Genomic DNA, 15,715 nt, shown 5'->3' on the forward strand with positions numbered 1-15,715 from the left:
ATTGGGATTACATTGGCCCAATGTATCCCAATATACAGGCAATATTGGTTAGACATCAAATTACAAGATATCACCAATATTGCATAGCATTGTTATACCAATATTGACTTACATTGAGGTTACATTTGCCCAGTGCATCCCAATATGCAGCCAATATTGGTTAGACATCAAATTACAAGATATCGCCAATATTGCATAGCATTGTTATATCAATATTGACTTACATTGGGTCCCAATTTGTAGCCAATATTGGTCCAACAATATATGCTACTAGGGATATGTGTGTCGAATTTAAGAGAGAAAGAGAGGAAATGATTATCCGCGGAACGAGACGGGCGACATACAATGTCGCGCTTGTACGTGCAATTAATGTCAATTTTAACCGTCTTCGGCTCTCATTGCAGATGGCGCGGCTCTGTTTACAAGCTGATCTGGCGGGAACTACTGGCGTACCTGTTCGTCTACTACCTCATCAATTTCACATATCGATACCTGCTCAATGACCAACAGCGGATGTGAGTACATGAATATACCTGGAATTCAAGCAGTAACTATTCCCCGTAAATGTCGTTCTTTACGAGTCAGCGGAAGGTTCGAGCCGCGAGGAGCGGAAGGATCTACGCGCCGCGATAAGAAGCGCAGCCCCGCCGCGGCAGGCATCGTTGAAATCGATTTTCTCGCGCCTCAGGTGTGCCGGATCGTTCCCGTCCGGAATTTTAATTCCGTACAATCGTCTCGCGGTGGAGACGCAGTGAGCATAATACGAGGGACTCGGACAAAGTTTACCTTCCAATCGCGCGGGGGAAGAACCGCATGACGCCCCGCGTTTTCCGTCAGTCATCGACAATTTCCTCGGCGTTCTCTTATCGCGAATCACGCCGAATTGAACGATCGGCTGGGTCGCGCATGAGCATATCTGCCATAAACGTATTTTATGGGTGTAGATAAACCCACGCGATATCGACCTTGGCCCGCTGACAAATCCGAAGGTTCCGGCACCTCGCGATCATGGTCGCGTTTTATCACGGCTGGCGTCGGGAGATTTACGATACTCGTATCTTCCTTTTATTAGTATTCATCGCTGCATTTTTACCGTGCAGGACGCTCGGTAACCTTTCTTTCGTTTGCCCTCGTGACGCTCGCGTCGATCCGCCTTCGATTGTAGAATCGCGGACGTGAAGGTCGTACACTCGAATAAATAATATAATCCGCGTAATTAAAAAAAAACACTGATGTCATCTGGCAATAACATGCGGTAAGACCGCGTGACTTCGAATCTCGGAAAAACAACGTTACTGTAGAATTTATCAATTCTACTGACGGAGTTTCATTTTGTGTTTTTATATCTAGGCTTCGCCTATTTTTACACAATCGCCCGAGGCGTTCCGACTTTAACGACGTGAAATGCATTCGTAGATTTTCGTTACCAAGTCATTAAACAATCGCCGTGGGTGACTGAACCGAAGGACAATCAGTCGACCCCTGCGGTGAATGCAAATGACTGGTTAACACGTCGTTGAAGATTGGAGCGTTCTTGGAGCGAAAATTGAAAATAGCCTTTATTAAAAAAAAAACCACTTAATATAAATGTAAATACATATAAAAGATAAATTTGTGTTAAATATGACATGACATTATAAGAAAGTTGTCCTTCCCGAAAATTACGATCATATAATCATTCATATAGATTATAATTATTTCCGGCACTCATAACGCCCTGTGCCAAAAACTTACAATGCATTTTCACTCTCTGGCATGTGAGAAAATAGAAAAAAATTAGTTTAACAGCAATATCGTTCCGGAACACTTTCGTTCTCTCCCAAAATGGTGTGCATACCACCACACTCAGATAGATTGTAATTATTTCCAGCACTCACAGCGTTCTGTGCCAAAAACTGACAATGCATTTTCATTCTCTGGCATGTAGGAAAATAGAAAAAAAAATTAATTTAACAGCAATATCGTCCCGGAACACTTTCGTTCTCCCCGAAAATTGTGTGCATACCACCACACCCAGACAGATTATAATTATTTCCGGCACTCACAGCGCTCTGTGCCAAAAACTGACAACGCATTTTCACTCTCTGGCATATGAGAAAATAGAAAAAAATTAGTTTAAAAGCAATATCGTCCTGGAACACTTTCGCTTTCCCTGAAAATGGTGTGCATACCACCAAACACAGACAGATTTTAGTTACTTTCGGCATTCATAGCGTTCTGTGCCAAAAACTGACAATACATTCTCACTCTCTGGCATGTAGGAAAATAGAAAAAAATTAGTTTAACAGCAATATCGTCCCGGAACACTTTCGCTCTCCCCGAAAATGGTATGCATACCACCAAACTCAGACAGATTTCGTCCCGGAACACTTTCGTTCTCGTCGTATCCCGGAACGAAAGAGTTCCGGGATGCGATTGCTATTAAACAATTTTTGTTTTCTTTTCCCACATGCCAGAGAATGAAAATGCATTGTCAGTTTTTGGCACAGAGCGCTGTGAGTGCCGGAAATAATTATAATCTGTCTGAGTGTGGTGGCACACCATTTTAGGGGAGAACGAAAGTATTCCGGGACGATATTGCTGTTAAATTAATTTTTTTCTATTTTCCTACATGCCAGAGAGTGAAAATGCATTGTGAGTTTTTGGTACAGAGCGCTGTGAGTGCCGGAAATAATTATAATCTATATGAATGATTATATGTGCGTAATTTTCGGGAAAAACAATTTTCTTATAATGTCATGTCATATTTAACACAAATTTATCTTTTATATGTATTTACATTTATATTAAGTGGTTTTTTTTTAAATAAAGGCTATTTTCAATTTTCGCTCCAGGAACGCTCCAAATTTCAACGACGTCTGTTTAACTGCAAGTTTAACCGCAGCGTATATTCAAGTGTACTTACCACGATAAGCTCACTCGCGGTGTCGCGAGGCACGTACCGCAGCGTGACGTTATCTCGCCGCGTATGCAAGCGGCGAATTTACATTTGAAAAAAATTACATGGACACTCGATGAACACAAGAGAGAGAGAGAGAGAGAGAGAGAGAGAGAGAGAGAGAGAGAGAGAGAGAGAGAGAGAGAGAGAGAGAGCTGTCCATATCCGAGCGCGAACGCGAAAATTTTCACGCACGAGACAATGAAACGTTTACGTCAATTATCCCGCGCCGATTGAATTCGTCGTCGACAGTTCCGCGCGCGGCGATCTTTCGCGAGACGGTTCTTTTGGCGCGTCCTGTACAAGAGGCTTCGCCTCATCGTGATACATCACAGGAGGTGTCGGAGATGCGTCTGTAGACGTAGCGTGAAAAAAGGCATAAAAATGTAGCCGGTTATTTATGCGGGGCCGCAAAAGAAAGATAAAGGATCGTGAAAAGAGCGCATAAGGATGTAAAAAGACTTCTCCTTTAAATCGCTTCGATTCGCCCGTGCTAAATTTAGACCTGTAGGGACGACTTAAGGCGGGTTTAGGGTCCGGTGTGCCTAAAGGACGAAGCGAATGATCCAGCAGGATAGGACGCGCGCGCGTACGAAGATCCGCAAGATTAATCGTTACCCGTTAAAATTCCAGGATCCTCTTCGCGCACCGATTTATCAGCGGTCGCTATCTTCTTTCTCGAGAACGGACGCGCGCCTCGTGTTTCGATATATATTATCGTAAAAAGTATCTGGGAACACCGTTGCGTTATTTTTAAAATCTTTCACTGTTTCGCACGCACGTGTTTTTCTGCGCGCGTCGCGGGGAAAGTATTCGGTATTAATAACATATACGAGTACGTGTGGGAGTCGCGCGACAGAGCGGTCGAAAGTATCAGCGGACCGTGCCGTCGTTATTCGCGGAACGCGAACGCGACGGAGAGCGATTATCAATTTCTCGTGCCTGCGATATTGTGTATGTTCAGGTAACGGTAAGTCAATATTACCTCAAGAGTGCGAATACGGTACCAGTTAGCCGCGGAAATTCCGACGTAAACCTACTTACCGAAAGATCCCGGAATCTCGCGGAGTCGATCGTTCGCGGAGTTGATGTGTAAAGTCGTAAAAATGAGCGCGGCCACTCTTCACACGTGGCGATTACACGCTCCTCGGAGCGGCGTGTGCATCGCGCGAGGCAATGACCGACGTCGGCGACGACGAGAGAAGCGGAGAGACTCGTCGTGAAATACGCTTTCGACCGGACAGATTTGCGCCTTTGCCCGCGACCCGACAGCGAAGCGAGTGAAAATTTCCGCTTGCTTCGCCGAGCGATCGACATGTAGCGGTCGCGCCCGCGCCGGTAGCGCTGTCGACGAGTGACAGTATCACCTCAACCTTGCTCCACTTATAGGCGGGTTCATGTAGAAAATATGAATAGCTCACGCATACAATAAACTATAGAACGATATTTGAATGTACGCTCCAATATGTCGAAGAGCTCACACCCAGAAAGAAGTAATTTCAGAGATAAGCGGAATCATCCGAATTTTAGAGGATCTTATTCTTACATATGGCCGCAAGAGGATTTCTCTAAGATTAAGAGGAAAATATTATAAACACGTCATTCTTAAAGTTAGAGGGATTATATGTTATATGTATTGTTGCAAATCTTATTGATTTTAATATAAATTTCCTCTTATACACAGATTATTTAATTTTTTTTCAAGAGGATTATTATTTGTTCTCACTGTACTTTATTCCTACTGGTTATATCAGTCAATTTGAAAAGGTTATTATAATGTATAGCGAGAAGTTATATATATATATATATAGATCATCATAACAAATAAATTTCCAATCACATCCAAAAAAGGAGTAATTTCAGAACTAAAAGAATCATCTAGATTGTAGAGGATTTTATTCTTATACTCGTATATGGTCTCAAGAGGATTCCTCTAAGATTAAGAGGAAAATATTATAAACACATTATTCTTAAAGTTAGAGAGATTATATGTTATATGTATAATGCAAATCTTATTGATTTTAATATAAATTTCGTCTTATGCACAGATTATTTAACCTTTTTCTAAGAGGATCATTATTTATTCTTATTATACTTTATTCTCGCTGATTATACTATAGTTAATTCGAAAAAATTATTATAATGTACAGCGAAAAATAATATATATATATATAGATCTACTTCTGGCTCCAGATCTATAATAAGTAGGCACGAATGAAACAAGATCATCATAACAAATAAATTTGCAGTCAGTTTTGTTATGAACTTCATAATTACAGAAATGTTCATCATAACCAATTGCATAACCATGCAATATTAAAATCTTCCATCATTATTTGCTCATCATCATCATTGTTTAATAGTCATGTTAAATTTTTTAACAATTCGATTCGATTCCAATTCCAGTGAAATTTCATAGACTCAATTCGATTCGAATTCGAATTTAAAAAATAAGATTCGATTGGATTCGATTCAACATAAAAATTCTTGATTCGCACATCTCTAATATATATAGATGTACTTCTGGCTCCAGTTCTATAAGTAGGCACGAATGAAACAAGATCATCATAACAAATAAATTTGCAATCAGTTTTGTTATGAACTTCATAACTACAAAAATGTTTATCATAACCAATTGTACGAAACATAGTTAAAAGGGAGAATATATTATTCAACTTCTTGCGATAGATTATAAATTATATTTAACCAAATATAGATAAATTCGTTATATGTTACAGCAACACACATATACCTTTTTTAAAAAGCGTTCCAAATATTTTGACCCATGAGCATATCTTTTTGTTCATGTCTGGAAGTTGAGCATGACTGAACAAAAGAAGCTGACATTCAAAGCAACATATTCCTCTTTATATGAGAGGAAAATTAATTGATATAAGAAGAAATCCTCTTGAAATAAGAGGAAAATAGTTGGAACAATATCTAATAAATTTTAGACAAATGCTTCACTTTAATCGCTTCATCGAAAGAGGAATCCTTTTTCTGTAAAAGGCTTCGCCTTTTATTAGAATATGAGGCTATGGGAAAAATCACTTTGCAAGTAGAATATTTTTGTTGGGTGCAGCCTTTTCAGAACATCGCTTCATATCATGATATCGTAAGTCGGATTACACTTCCATCGTGTATAATCTGTCGTGTTCGTTAATTATTATTATTATTACGCACGGTAACCGGTGTCTTGAGCATTCAGTTGAGGCAATTCGGACCTGAACAGTTTGAACAATTTGAACGAAGCAAGTACTCGCAATTTTAACTGTGCTTTCAACTGTGTGCTTAAAAGGTGCTCTCCGCTTTTCCGCAGGATCTTCGAAAAAATCCGCTACTATTTCGGCAATTCCAGCGAATCTATACCCATGTCCTTCGTCCTGGGTTTCTACGTGAGCCTCGTCGTGAAGAGATGGTGGGAGCAGTACAAGCTTTTGCCCTGGCCGGACAATCTGGCCCTCTTCATCAGCGCCGCTATTCCTGGAAACGTAAGTAAAACCTGCCCATCGGACCGGACGGAGTTTCTTTTGTTGTTTGTTACCGTGACTAAAAATACAGTGGCAACGGGACGGAAGGATAAACGCCTCTCGTAAAAATAACGTCGCGGCTAAATGAAACCATTAATCAAACATCCAAAGAAAGAAAGTTTAAGCAGTCCCTCTAACGAAGTGCCGGTTTCTGCTTGCTCCTCGCTCGAGGACAAAGACCCCCGGCTGAATCTTCTTCTTCGCGAAGAAAATACCTTAATAAATGCAGCCTTGCTCCGGGTAGTCATGTCGCTCGTGTCTCATTACGCTAATGAATTGCCGTGACACGTTTCGGTGTCGTCAACCTAAGTAAGTGCCAACCCAGCCGTGCCACGCCCAGGAGCGAAAAAATGCGATACGATCATCCTTATAATTGGCGGTGGATGGCAAGCTCGCGCTTTTGTTCCTTCGTGAAATTAACCTCGAGGAAACACGGCGCGCGCGCGCCACGAAATTTCCAGCATGTTGTATTATTTGCCTTGGCACCTTGGCACAAATTTCGTCCGCTTTGTATTTGTAACCAGCCTAATTATGACGACAGGGTACATTTAGCGCGATAAAACTCTCCAAGGCCGCGATAAACGCACAGGCGCGGGTAACAGGCGCCTATGCAATTTAAATAAGACGCATCTGGTGAACGTTGCAGTTCGTTGCAGTCGATTATTATTATTATCATTCTTAATTCTATTACTCTATCATTTTTCTACAATTCTATATTATGGAAGATAATTTATTATTTGTTTTATTTGATTTTAGATAATTTATTAATTCATTGATTTATTAATTTTTTCTATTATTTCTATAATTCTATTATCATTCTTAATTATTCGCTAATTATTTGCAAACAATCACACGTCACTGAAATACGAACGCTGAATCTCTCTCGACCGCCCACCCTCCTCGTATAATTCTCCAACGGAAACGATGATAACGCGGCACGCTGCCCCCGAGTGCGAGAGAACGCGAATTTGGACGACGAGTTTTCAGTTCTGGTCACTGACACTTGACGTGTCCAAGTGAAAGTGCAACGTATCGCTCGGCGAGAAAGAAGAACGAACCTACGCTCGCGCATGTCATGCACATACTTCGCACACAGAGATGCGCGACGCATCTCTCCTCCTCACCGTATCGTGTTACTTCACCGGTAACTGGCTGTTGATAAGATATAAGCAAGTATCAGCCATTGCTGATGCCCAAGTCTATCGAGCACTAACGCGAACTTGCGCCATCGCCCCATCAGTGTACACGCAGAAAAATATTTCCTAGTGACAACTAGAAATTTTCTGTTACACGAGGTCCGGTTGCAGTAACAGAAGATTCTCTCTCGCAAACCGAAGAACCATCCGCATTAACAGATGCGTTCGGTTCAAGGGATTAATCTTCCGTCTCGAAAATGTAGTTGCTGCAGCAGAGTATTCGGCTACTTTCGCAGAAAGCGTAAAACTATCATATCTTATATGCGAAGAGAAATGAAGTCTCAGTTACCGCGGCTGGAGAGATTGATTTGAAGAAGTTGAATGACGCTGTCAATGATGCCATTTTCTACTTGGTCGCGCGAGTTTCCCCCCTTCCATTTAGACACACAGGGACGCTCTGTTTACTTGTGTGAGAAACGAAACTTGTACCCTTGACAAAATTAATCTTCAAAGCTACCGTCAAGTATTAGCCCAAGCTAATTTTTCTTGTTATCGTTTATGATTAATCTTCATAATTGTTCGTTTCCAAAAGATCCTGGATACCCAGTATACATGTACGTGACTTTTCTGTGGTCCATATTCTGAACTCTCATATATCTATAAAAATATCTCTGAAAATGATTTATAAACTTTTTTAAGTAGCTGCGAATTTTACAGATCTTTTTATTGATAAAAGTACGTTTGCAACACGAACTTTTGTATGCATATCTCCCTTAATCTTACTTAACTTTACCTAATAGTTTATTAATTTTATATAATGTGTCGTATTAAAAGTAAAGAATAATGTGTTGCTCTATTTCTTTCCTCGAATTTCTGCAAAACACACATACACAAAATTATTATTTTGCTAATCCTTTCCTACCAATATTTGATTAGATGTAACGGAGCTATATTTGAATCATCTGGTAATTATGACACGCAGCATAGTATAACATTGCGTTGTGGTTTCGTCAAGTATTTTACGTATTTTGCCACATATTATACGTTAATGAAGAAGAGTTAATATAACTGATTGATTTTCTCATACATAATTTCTAACCTTTGCTCACATTCTGTATCGCCAAGAAATCAAAAATTTATGATTTGTTGGATTAACATGACAAAATACCATTTGTTCCCATTATAAAATTGTTAGCTAGAGCAACAAATCGCAAGTAACAAATCATTCGTTACAGCAACGGAATCATTTGCTATCCCACATTAATAAAAAACTGTTGCGGTTACTGGCGGTTCCGTTAACCGCCAAGAAAATCTTTTTTCTCCGTGCAGAGCTAGCGAGAGTGGGCCGATCGGCTTAGCTAAACGACTTAACCGTTTCCTTATGCAACCACCCTCTTTGCCTACCTTCCTCGGAACGCGTGCCAATTTCACATATTAGAGCGCGCGTGCGTGCAGATGCAACGATTTTCGAGAAAGTGCCCCGGGAAAAAGTGGCTCGGCTGCACGACGCGACGTCCCTCGCACGCCCGCAGCTCGAAGCTACGCGCCTGGCTATGTTTGTTGAAATATTGTTATGGATCTTTAAGCGCGTGGCTAATCAGAGTGTCGGCTTACGTCGACGCGGAACGTGAGGGAACGCTGGCTTCTTTCCGTGACGTTGAATGTTATTTATACCGCGACGTCGGAAAAATACAGAGCACCTGCATCAAACTCGATGCATACTTCGCATCTCTTCCGACAACCAGCGCGACTCCACGCCGTCATCTTGTCGGCACAGTCCGTTGATGGTCCGATGATACGCGCGGCTTGCCCCGATTGACGAAAATAGGGGCAGGTTGTTTCAATTTCTTGCTAAGTTTCAGTTTCGATAGTTGATAGTCGATAGTCTGTTCAACAAGAAAGTGTGGGTGATATTTTTGTAGAAAATCATAGTAGCACCATCTACTTTATACCGTTTGAATCTTGAAACTAACTTCTTTTGCGCAGTGTACATCAAAAAGTTGCGTTAAGTAGTCGTTAAAAGTAAACATTATTTTTGATGATATGAGTGTAAAATATTTGAAGCGTTAGGAGGCGTTTCTTATTAAGGTGTTTCTTATTAACCATTCTAAAAGACCAAAATTAACAATCGCGGCAACTGCTAGAGCAATTAAAAAGTCCGAGGCTTTCGTAAGGAAGTAAATAAATAGATTCAAAACCGCTGGAAATGTTGACAACCTGCAAGAAAAGGGGCTGTCTCATGCAACGACTCCGAAGGAAGACAAAGCGATTTTGTCTCTTTCAGACGAATCCCAGTCATACCCTGCGTTAAGCCCAAATAAAACTCCGCCGAAAAGGTCAACATATCTATCGCTTAATACCATCAGAACCTGCCTGCATGAAAATGATATGGCATCACCATATTTCGGTCCACCATGAAAAACCGCTGCTGTCAGAACAGCTCGAAAATGGCATAACTATGATGGATTGGCCGGCATTCTCTCCAAATGCAAATCCCATCGAAAATGTGTGGTCATATCTTAAGATGAAATTTAAAGGAAAGCGTGTCTTCACTTTTAAGCAGCTGCGCATAAAAATGAAAACAATATGGCGTTCTTTACCAGAATACGTCGAAAATCTGGTCGAAAATATACAAAAATGGTGACAAGCAATAATTGATAATGGAAGCGACTGGATCAAATATTAGGTAATTGCGCATTACGAAAAATCTTCTATTCTCGTTTAAAATAACAACTTGACTTTATCTTTTATGATTTTCAGATTATCACCAATACTTTCTTGTTGAACAGACTATGTATGTCTGTCTTTGTCTACACTGAGAAAAAATTGCATTAAAATTGAACAGATATTTGTTCGAATGCGACTGTGAATACATTTATTTAAATTAAGCAATTATTTTTTAAAATTCAAGAAAAAAATTTACATTCAGAGAGAACCTCTGTATTTCATTTTAGAAATTAGTCGCTTAATTTGAATAAATTTATTCACAGTCGTAATCGAACAAAGATTTGTTTAATTTTAATACTATCTTTTCTCAGTGTAAGTTGAAAGAAAAACGAAGACAAACATATGATTTAACTATCAGCATAGGCGGCGCCAAGGATCCTGGCCCACCTTTTGGCCCAGCCTAAAATTTTAGAAAATTTTAGCATAATTATGCTGTCCTATTCTGTCCACGTTTTCAGCTTTTTTATATGAAGTTATTTTTATAATTAAAATTCTATAATTAATTTTAAATTCTATCTTCATAGTTAATTTCTCCCAGAGACAAAGCGCAACGAAACATTAAAATGAATAATAAAATAATATGTAATATATAATAAATATGGCTCACCTGCATGAATAGTTCTGGCGCCTCCTATGACTATCAGTTAACCCTTTAACGCCCGACTTTTTTATCAGTGTTTTAAGGATAAAATTTGAATTTTTTTGAACTGAGACTATAAGTAGTGATAGCCAAAAAAATATCAGAATTTTATATCTACGAAAAACTACCTTCTGAATAAATGAGTATATGAAGTTTCCGCTTTTCGTTTGTTCGTTTCGTTAGTTTCGTCTTTTTTATCGTCCGTTTTTTATTTATTGATAAATATGACTTGGATACTAAAAGTTTATACGAAATGAGCAACCTATACAGAGAAAAATAAAGGATAATCTATACGACATAACTCTGATAGTCAGCTTGACATTTTTCAGCTGAAACTTTACTATATTTGTGAGTGAAGTTTATCATTCAGAGCGTCAAGCTTACTATTTCAGAAGAATGTCTTATAGATCACCATTTAGATAGTCAATTGTCCCTTCATTTTTCACCGCATAAAAAACTGTAGGCCACCAAGTTTCACGAAAATAGGTTGATTTCTTGATTTTCATGTCCACCATATTAAATTCGCCATTTTGAATTTCTGTATTCTTTTAATTTCACATTTTGCATCTGAGAAAGCTTCCAAATGTATAAAATTATAACAGATACCAATCTATTCATTTATAGTGCACTTCTAAATGTCAGTAACAATGCTAACTGTGCCCACTTGAAATTTGACAAAACATATTATCATTAAAACTGAGCTAAAAACAGACTAAACCGAATCTACATACAATCTATATATCATTTTTTAGAAGAAGAGTTCACCTTTACAGTGGTGCAAAGAAAACGAAAATATCTCCTTTTTTGACGAAGTTATGGATTCTTAAATGCACTTCTGGTAACTATAGTTACTAGTAGGCGTTAAAGGGTTAACTTACTAAGAAGTTGGAACAACCGGCCCTGGGAAATCGCATCCTCCCGACGAGGGGAACCGGCGCGTTTTCGCACGTGAACTTTCGATTCGCAAGCGCGACACCGAGCGCGTGCAATTACGTGCGTGCGTGTGTTCGTTCGTGCTTTTGCGTGCGACGCGCGACGGATCTCTAGGAACGGCGTGTTCCGATGGAATTTTTGCACGTAGGTAGGGGACAAGGTCCCTCCAGCCGCGAACGAGCCCACGGTTATACGTGCACCCGTGGTCATGCAATCGCGTAATACAAGTGCCCGATTTGTGAATGAGCGGCGCCGCAGCGGTCGGCGCGAGCTTCTGGGCTGCGCCTTTCATTGAAATCCAATTGAAATGCAGGTCCCGAGACGAGATGCTCGCTGGTCGGCCCCGAGCCTTCGCCCCCTCCCCCCCACCCCTCCTCCCGACTCCCCGCGCGCGACGAGGAGCGTCGTTTTCAAGACGGACATTTTTACACGCGCGACGGTAAGTCGTGGAATTTCGAACGAGAGGGCTCGAATCTCGCCTGCCGTGTGCGAAAGAGAGAGAGAGAGAGAGAGAAAGACCGGCAGAGGCCATTGAGAAGATGACAACAGCTGGGAGGCGTCGAACGGCGACGTTTCGGGAAGGTCGGAAATATGGAAAGAGAAAGGACTGCGGCTCGCGAAGAGCATGAAAAGAGAGGAGAGGAGAGGGAGATGGAAAAGCAGAGGAAAATCGCGTCATTAGCATGGAACTGCGACTCGCCCCGCTACGTGCTGCAATTTTCCTCGCCGAGACCGGCCTCGTCGAGATCTCAGGAGATGCTTGCGGACTTCCAAGTCGCGCAACGTGTCGGATGCATACGTGTTGCGAATCAACCGAAAATTCGCCTCCCCCCGACGACTTTCTTTCGCCGCAGCATATATTAAGTCCGCGCGCGGCATACGTGCCTCGATCTACAAAATGCTTTATCTTAATTCGTCGCGTCCCACATACGTAACTATCCGTTTCAAAACTACCACCTACGACGACAATCGGATCGTCGCCAGTGGGGCCAGATGACATTTTTTAGTTGAAAATTCTCTAGAGACCTGGATTTCCAACCGATCATCGACACCAATGAATGGGTCAATTGATCCTGAATAAATTCCGAAGAGATCTATCTAGCCGAAATTTTGAAAAAATTATCGGTTCAAGGGTTCATGGGTTTAGGGTTAAAAATTTTGTCTTAAAAGTTTCGAGGCTCGAACTTAATGTTTTATAGCTGAATATTCAATGTCGAGTATTATTAGATTCTCGAGCTATGGCTAGATTGAGTTCCTGGACTATTTGGGGCTCTTAATATATACGGCTTCATGCATCCACGAGCTAAAAAGTTCTCGGATTGATAGATTCCTAGGTTGATGGGCTTAAGACTCAAAATACCTCGGTTTTATGCTTAACATATATTTGATGTTTTTGTATTTTGGGCATATGAGTTTTAGGTTAATGGGTTTCTGCTTCAAAATCGATAAATCTCGAGGTGTCTGTTGATTGGTTTCATAGTTTCAATCTGCTGAATACGCTATTAGATAGAAATAAGTGTCGAATAATGAGTATTTCACAAGTTTCTCGCGTTTAACGATAATTTTTCCTCTTTTGGGGCTAGTAATTTGAGAAAAAAATTTTTTTTTTATTTTGGCAAGACAGATCTCTTCAGAATTTATTCAAGATCCACCTCATCTATTGGTGTCGATGATCGGTTGAAAATTCAGGTCTCTAGAGAATTTTCAACCAAAGATATCATCTGGCCCCACTGTGCGCCGTCTCGACCCGACACGCGAACTTTTCGTCGATTCCGTGATGAAATCGTCGCCGCTGCGAGACATGTGTGCACACCTCAATTGTCATTGCTCGCGTTGTTCCTCGGAACTGCTTTTCGGCAGCTCCTCTCTTATTCACGCGACCTGCACCAAGAACAAAAATTTTGGTGTGGGTTAATGAAACCGCAACAAATAGTTTGTTAATGTGGAAAAGCAAATGATTCCGTTGTGGTAACAAATGATTTGTTACTTACGATTTCTTGCTCTAACCGACGATTTTATAGTAGGAACAAACAAAATATTATTATGTTGATCCAACAGATCATAAATTTTTTATTTATTGGCAACACAGAATATGTGAACAAAAGTTATCATATCAAGCAAATCAGTTGCATTAACCCTTCTTCATCAACGTATAATATGTGGCAAAATACGTAAAATACTTGACGAAACCATACATGCAATATTACACTAGCACGTATCATAATTATCAGATGATTCAAACATAGCTCCGTTACATCTGATCAAATATTGGTAGAGAAAGGTTAACAAAATAATAATTCTGCCTGTGTGTGTGTTTTACAGGAATTCGGAGAGAGAAATAAAACAACGCGTTACTGCATTGATTTTTAGTTTTAGCACGACACATTATAAAAATGAATAAACTATTAGGAAAAGTTAAGTAAAATTAAGGGAGCATGTACATATAAAAGCGCGTGTTGCAAATATACTTTTATCAATAAAAAAAATCTGTAAAAGTGTTTCGTAGCTACTTAAAAAAACTCATAAATCTTACCTATACATGAGAGTTCAGAATATGGATTACTGAAAAGTCGCGTACGTGTATACTAGGTGTCCAGGATTTTTTGGAAACGAAAAATTGTGAAGATTAATTGAATCAAACTGAAAAGTCAAGTACCATTTAGCAAAAATCGCAATAGTTATTAAGTTATTAGTAATTGATTGAAAATGATCACATCTGGAGGCTCTTTTAATTGATAACTTGAAAATTTGCGCACTTATTTGCAAAATGGTAAAGGACTTCTTTGTTCAGAATGACCTAATCTACAATTATATGACAGCTATTGTGTCTAACGATAGATATGAGTATATTAAACTTGTCGCTAGGCACAATAGCCGTCATATAAAATGTAGATTAGATCACTCCGAACAACAAAGTCTTTTACCATTTTGTAAATGAGTACGCAAATTTTCAAGTTATCAATGAAAAGAGCCTCTAGATGTAATCATTTCTAATCATTAATAACTCAATAACTATTGCGATTTTTGCAAAATGATATTTTTCTTCTCAGTTTGATTTGACTAATCTTCCCAATTTTTCCTTTCCAAAAGATTCCACACATCCTGTATATATTACGCTATTATGACCTGTTGCTATCCTTTCTATTAGAAATTGTACATCCAACAAACATATATGATTTGCATCTCCAGCAATGTTAAAATTACAATACTTGTTAAAATTAAATAATTTTGATACTTGATAAAATAAAACAATACTTGTTACAAATAACGAAAAATGATTTGTTGGTGTAATTGTTTGATTTGTTCTCTGTACACTGAGAAAAAACTGTATTACAATTAAACAAATATTTGTTCGAATACGACTGTGAATACATTTGTTCAAATTAAGCGACTAATTTCTAAAATGAAAGCGACTAATTTCTAAAATTTCTAAAATGAAATACAGAGGTTCTCTCTCTCTCTCTCTCTCTCTCTCTCTCTCTCTCTCTCTCTCTCTCTCTCTCTCTGAATGTAAACTTTTTTCTTGAGTTTTAGAAAATAATTGCTTAATTTAAATAAACGTATTAAATAAACGTATTAATTTAAATAAACGTATTCACAGTCGTATTCGAACAAATGTTTGTTTAATTTTAATACAATTTTTTCTCAGTGTACAATTATTAAACAGCAAACGTTCATTTATGAACAGAAGTCTTTTTCTCAGGGTGCTTCTCGCCTTTGATACAATTAGTCCTGCGCCAATCTCTCCTTGAAATCATCACGGCGATGTTGGGCGATTCCGCGCGATCTCAATGTCGACCGTCGTCAAGCG

The 15,715-nt window shown here is 39.4% G+C and overlaps 1 protein-coding gene across 1 annotated transcript in view; it reads left to right on the forward strand.

The window, feature by feature from the left end:
- The first annotated feature begins 345 nt into the window (after nt 1-345).
- Nucleotides 346-15,715, forward strand: part of Best2 (bestrophin family protein) — a 52,307-nt gene continuing 36,937 nt past the window's right edge. The window contains exons 1-2 of the mRNA XM_025306842.1: nt 346-515; nt 6,258-6,429. Coding sequence (XP_025162627.1) covers nt 346-515; nt 6,258-6,429 — 342 coding nt within the window. The remainder of the gene's footprint in view (nt 516-6,257; nt 6,430-15,715) is intronic.

This window comes from Harpegnathos saltator, unplaced genomic scaffold (assembly GCF_003227715.2).
Source record: "Harpegnathos saltator strain DR-91 unplaced genomic scaffold, Hsal_v8.6 scaffold806, whole genome shotgun sequence".
NCBI lineage: Eukaryota > Metazoa > Arthropoda > Insecta > Hymenoptera > Formicidae > Harpegnathos > Harpegnathos saltator.